The sequence below is a fragment of the Phycodurus eques genome, chromosome 14 (assembly GCF_024500275.1).
Source record: "Phycodurus eques isolate BA_2022a chromosome 14, UOR_Pequ_1.1, whole genome shotgun sequence".
Classification (NCBI taxonomy): domain Eukaryota; kingdom Metazoa; phylum Chordata; class Actinopteri; order Syngnathiformes; family Syngnathidae; genus Phycodurus; species Phycodurus eques.
This window is the reverse complement of record NC_084538.1, coordinates 15000822-15006907: the sequence shown is the minus strand read 5'-3', so window position 1 is coordinate 15006907 and position 6086 is coordinate 15000822. Positions and strand designations below refer to the sequence as shown.

Genomic DNA, 6086 nt, shown 5'->3' with positions numbered 1-6086 from the left:
AATACATTCATTAAATCAGGATGGGATTAATGGTAAACGGCGTGCACTTTATCTACACCATACAGTGCCCAAAGCACTTCGACGGCGGACAGACGGCAGAGACGGGACTCAAACTGGGGACGGACAACCCGCTCTCTCTACCACCTGAGTCACATCCGCTCGAATGCACAGGCTGAAAAGCATCAGGTCTTATACTGTCGATATGAAAAGTACAGACCCCTTTAAAACGGCAAATCTTTGTGATATAAAAAAATGGGACCCTGAAAATGTTTTTCAAAACCTTTTCCACCTGATTAAGCCCTATATATTTCTACTATTCTAGTAGGCCCCAAGTTTTTGTGCTAATGCTGACATTTAGAACGGTTCATAATTCCTTCCACGTTGTCTAAGGCCCCAGCTCCCAAAGCACAATTCTTCATTGTAGGTATGGTGTCAATTTTGGTGATGAGCAGTGTTTTGTGTTTACAAACATACCTTCTTGACCACATTGATTCAGTTGTTACCTGCTCTCTTGATAATATTTAAGTTCAGGTAATAAATCACTTCATGGTTTTGAAATTATGTGTGTGTCTAATTTTAAAAAAATATCACAAAGACCTAGCATTTTAACACTTTTTATATCCACTATATGCTGCAGGGCCACAAATGACAATTAAAATAATTGTATACGAGTGTACATTGGATCTCAATGGCCCACCCAAAAAATTGTGAGAAGATTAAAATTTTGAGGACAGCTGAGATGAAATTTGTGATGACACGGATGAACTCAATTTGTGAGATCCTCCATAATTCCATTAGACAGAAATGTTTACGAGTAATTTTAAGTGTTAGCAAACCAAGTCAATCAGTAGTAGCTTTTATTGGCCTGTAGATTGTCTGAACATAATGCAATATCTGCGATGCTTTGTGATGTTCATAGTACATTTATTTGTGACATGTGCAGCACAGAGTATAAATGTGTATACCGGATAAAAGAGACATACTGTAGTTATACGAAAAAGGCAAATTTTACAATGAGCATTTTTAACATCTTGTAGGTTTCAAACACATTTCTTTTTGGGGCATTCCAAAATATGCCCACTGATGTGAATGGAGGACAGTAACAAAAAGAAATGTGTTCCGTTTTCTAACGTAACCTCACCTATATATCCTCTCACCCTGGCACTTTCACGTTTGATTACCAAAGCGTTTCTCAGCTATAATACAATGCATACAGGCTTTTATTTATTTATTTTTATATTGAAACATTGGTTACCATGTTCAAATATCAGACCCCATTAACAAAATACTCATAATAACAATAACAAATGTTTAACAACAATAAAAGCATGTTAATAGTCCCAGCTCTTGCTATGCTTGATTGAGATAGACAGAACCATGTGCCTCCATTGTACAGTTTGTATACAGTGATGAAATAACACACACAAGATGAAACGAGCATTGATGAGACAAAAGTTCCAAAGTCGTTGAGGCAATGATTAATAAATTAAACATTTCTTTTGGACCGATGCACTTCTCTCAAGTTGATTGGCTGGTGCAAGGTGCCTCCTTGTGGCCTAAAGTACACGCTGCAGGTGCGTTTTCATCATCTGGTTCATAGAAGGGACCACTTGTTCTAGTCCTATTGCACAAGTTCTCTTCCAGCGACCGAGACATAAAGATTTCAAATCAAACACTCAGTGTGTTATTTTCCCACAAGTGCTGGCAAAAAGTTCAAACTTCTTTACAGTGTCAATTTTTTTTTAAATAAATACTCTCCAATAAAAAGTAGATGACCATTATTTTAGCTTTTATAAAACCGAAAAGAAACTCCTCGACGCAAGTCAGCACCAAAATCTGTTGGTAGCTTTGGGTGGAAAAAAAGTAAACAAATGTCAAACATAATATCAGCAATCCAACACCAGCAGGTATTAAATATTTGTATTAAAATGAAACCCCAGACCCACATTTACAGGGCTGAGAGGGTATATATACATAGGGATATTTTGTTTACGTGGAATAAAAAAAAACTTTTATCAGTTTGATGAATAAAAAAAACAAAACAAGTGTAATAGCTTGTCCACCTTAATGTCTTCCAACCAAGTCCTGCGTCTCCTCCTGTCATAACTTCCCCAAGTGAAAGAGAACCTGGCAAATAATCGCCACAACTCCAGCGTTAAGCACGGAAGAAATGGAAATGTCTAACAATCTGCTTTCATAGAGCACAAACTCTGTCTTGTTCTCCCCCACTTTGGCCATGGCCAGAAGGCCTTTAGCTGCTCTACACAACATGCTCACGCTAGGTGGATCCATGTGGGGGTGCCCCATGTGCAATAAGCTGTGAGGGTTATGCTGGTACTGTGCCATGGTGACGCCATCCTCTAAAAAGGCTACCAAATTACCCACGCTGCCTTTCTGCATGGCTATGACACGTGCCGCGGTTGGGTCTCCTTGTGCCAGGTGGGAGGTGATGGCCACCGCCATCTCCCTGTACACTTGGGCCTTCCGCTGACCTACATAGCGGACCAGCACCGTGAAGAGTTTCTCTTGTCGACTGAAAGGTGGTGTGGCAAGGAGGAGATCCACATTACCTTCCTGGATGCTCAGCTTGCAAAGGCACTCCAGAACCAGTCTCTGAGGAGTGAGCTGGGAGTAGGCCGCTGCCGAAGGGAAGGGTTCCTGGGCTTCGGCTGAAGGGCACACCATCCAGTGGAGGAGGCCATCCAAGATGGGGAGGCAGATGGTGTCGGCATAAGTGGAGAGATCCAGCTGGCCTGAGATATTAGCCAGAGTTACCATTGCATTCTCTCTGAGCTGACTCAGACACTCCCACCACCACTCGGATTGACTGCTTGAAAGCCCCATGTCCTGCTGTTCATCTCTTTGATAGCTGGGGCGCGACCTGGTCCTCTCAGGGTGTTGGTGGTGCAGCAGGAGGAGCCTGCCCAGAAGAAGAACCAGAGCAGGATGTCGCGACATATCCGAGTCGTTCCCTGGGATGAAGGACAAGCCACGGACAATGTTGGAGATGCAGAGGCAGCGTTTGGCCAATGAGTCCTGCCAGGCTGATCTTGTGGTCAGCGGGGTTTCATCCAGGCAGCGTGGTTCATCCTCCAGCAAGGTGATGTGGTCCTGTTCTCCATCTGGATGCACCCTGAAAGGGTAGGATGGCAGCGAGCGAGCAGGGTGGGCGTTCGAGAGGGCGTCAACCCGCGCGCACAAAACATCATCGATGGTAGCCGTGATACGTTTTCCAGTTTGTTCCTTCCCGTCGTCATCCTGGTTTGGGTTGAGCATTTTGTCCTCCACCCTGGTAGGTGTCCCACTGCGGGGTTCGAAGTATGTCTGAATGTGAGCCGTGGTGTCGCCTCCACCAGCTTGCCAGTGGAGCAGCCCACTGGTGAACTCATCAACCAAGTGATCTGTTATGTCTTCACTAAGGTCAACAATGGTTATGGGGAACTTATCATATTTGCTAGCTTGTTTAGGTTTTGGTTCCACTTCAGCAACAGGCAGCTCTACATCACACTCATTTTTACTCTCCGCTTTCATGTCTTTGTCATCTTCATCTTTTTTAAAGCACTGATCAGGTTTTTTCTTCACATCAGTTGAGAGAGGCTCTCCAATAACAGGAAGATATTCCTTCATCGTATTTTGTGGTAGTTCCTCTGCCGCCACCAGAATTGGGACGGAATCAGATGTGGATTGGACCGCAATTTCGGTTTCATCGTCCAAGATGGTTTCTTTCTTCTGGTGGGAGGAGAGGTCCAACAAGATTTCCTTAGTCACCGTCCTTACTTCAAACTCTTGCAGGATGCCAAAGATCTCAATCAAGCAACGGCGGAAGTACTCGACAATGAGCTCCAGGAAGCCTGGCAACTAGACAGACAAAAAAATGTGAACATCAACTGGGAGCAAAAAAGTCTTGAAAGATACAAACATTATTATTATTCTTTTTTTAGTTTTCTGACACGCTCTCCATTTGTGGTTTCAGATACAGTACGGATTTGATTTAAGGGAGGAGGACATCAGTGAGGTGTTGTCAAGAAACTGCGTTACCTGGGAGAGGTTAAATGAAGCAACAGTGCTGTCATCATAAAGCAGAATGTTGATAGTGTCAAGAGCCCATGTGCTCTCTGCTAGGAGCCCAGATTTGAGAGACATCATCACACGCCAGGCCTCAGGCATTCCTGGGATGAAAACCATGGGAGAAATTACAGTTGGGTTGCAAAGGTAGGGTTATACTGTCAGACAGAAACTATGGATGGACATAATAATGTACAAACATCAGCTGTGAGACACTCAGATCCATGCACACAGATCACCTCCACTTTAAGCGTTATCAAAACTATCCCATTCAAACATTGTTTGACGAATAATGAATGAATCGATCAGAAATAATTGTGAATTTAACCCATCTAACCCATCGTAAGATAGCTGTTTCTTTTTTTTTTTTTTTAAATTTAAAGATTGTTCTGCAAAGTGCAATTTTGCAAATTGTGTATTCCCGTCATTTCTGTAAACTGTAGACTCCTGTTAATTGCCATACTCAATAATTCCTATGGAAAGCTTCCAATGAAAATTTCCGGGTTTTTGCTACTTTATCTCGTGTATTGTACTATATCAGAAAACATAAATTAGTCTACAATTCTGGACAAGTAATGCAATAAAGAGATGAATGCTGTGTCTCACCTGTGTCCTTGTTGGTAAGCTTGCGTTGAGGCCGGAGAATTGGCATGGTACCCTCCACTGATCCTGGTGGGTAGTTGAGGTCCCTTCTCAGGCTGTGGGGAAACTGACCCAGAGGCCCACATCCCTGAGAGCCCATCATGGACATCCCAGGCTTTGACATCTTCATGGCTGATAGGAAAGCTGCTTTGCTAGGTGACACACGAGAGTCCAAGGAACGCTGGAAAGCTCCTGGACTGGGGGCTCTAGGTGGGTGGTTTGCCATGGATTGTGAATTGGAGTAAGATGAAGGCGGGTGGCGCGATGAAAAGGGCGGCATACCGACTGATGATGACATATAAGGAGACTGCCGATGCCATTGATCCTGCCCCGGCCGCCCATCCATGTCTTCTCTGCCAATCGAACCATAAGCGGGCATTTGGGATGGATGTCCTTGTCGATTGGGATAGGGATAACCGAGGTCTGTCCTGGATGGCCACATGTTGGGACCATCAATGTTGTGGTTAGGAGGAGGTACCCCACCCATCATTCCATGCTGGCTTGGCATTGAAGAACCCATACGATCGCGGGGGTAGGGGTAAGGGAACTGTCCTTGGATGGGTCTGTGATCTGGGCCTGAATAACCCCCGCCATACTGGTTATACATGTCTGCCTGCTGGTTGGAATACTGCAAACCATACATGTCACTCTCATGCCTCTTGGGTGGAGGACCATACACACCGTCCATGGACCGTTTGTAGCTCTGCTGAAGCAAAGGTGGATGTTGTTAGCAATATTCTTTCAACAGATGATTATTTCAAATCATTTTCATGTAATTTTATTGAGAGTAATTTTATAACTAAAAAATTGTGTGTGTATAATGTAGATAAAGTTAAACTAAAAATAAAAAGAACATGAAAAGTGAAAACTACGAAAAATCCACAGACAAAACTATTCAGTCACTTAAGAAAAAAAAAAGATGATCACTTTCATAAAAATATTTTAATGCTCAAGTTTTGTTGACTATTAATTTAACAATATTTTATAAATACAACAAAATGCAATACACTTCTTGTACAGAATAAATAAGTAATTAACATATTATTCTATTGGGATCACATTAGATATGCAGGTACGTCTCATGTTGTGGCCACCAGTGGCTGATTTTGAGTCAGTGCGACTGAACTGGCATTAATCAGGAGAACCAGCTCCAGTAGTTATCATTTGGTTGGATCTCATTATGGAATACAAAGCATTTTAAACACCATCTGCGGCTCACCTGTTGCTGCTGGTACATGCCAGAAGGATGCATCCCGTATGGCATGCCAGGATACTGCGGACTGTAGCCATCATGTCTTAAAAATAAAACAAAACAGCAATGGAACACTCACTGCTTTCTAGATAGGCACAAAAAACGCAACACATGAGGAAACTACGAC

General features: G+C 43.1%; 1 protein-coding gene across 2 annotated transcripts in view; it reads right to left on the bottom strand.

Moving 5' to 3' along the window:
• Nucleotides 1-828: 828 nt before the first annotated feature.
• arid1b (AT-rich interactive domain 1B) overlaps nucleotides 829-6086 on the bottom strand; it is a 200337-nt gene continuing 195079 nt past the window's right edge. Inside the window, exons 19-22 of one of the 2 annotated variants that reach the window (XM_061696435.1) lie at nucleotides 5927-6002; nucleotides 4672-5413; nucleotides 4039-4169; nucleotides 829-3858 (exon numbers count right to left, since the gene is read on the bottom strand). In XM_061696435.1, the coding sequence (XP_061552419.1) occupies nucleotides 2101-3858; nucleotides 4039-4169; nucleotides 4672-5413; nucleotides 5927-6002 (2707 nt within the window). In that variant the 3' untranslated portion in view covers nucleotides 829-2100. The remainder of the gene's footprint in view (nucleotides 3859-4038; nucleotides 4170-4671; nucleotides 5414-5926; nucleotides 6003-6086) is intronic. The other variant, XM_061696436.1, reaches the window with a different exon arrangement.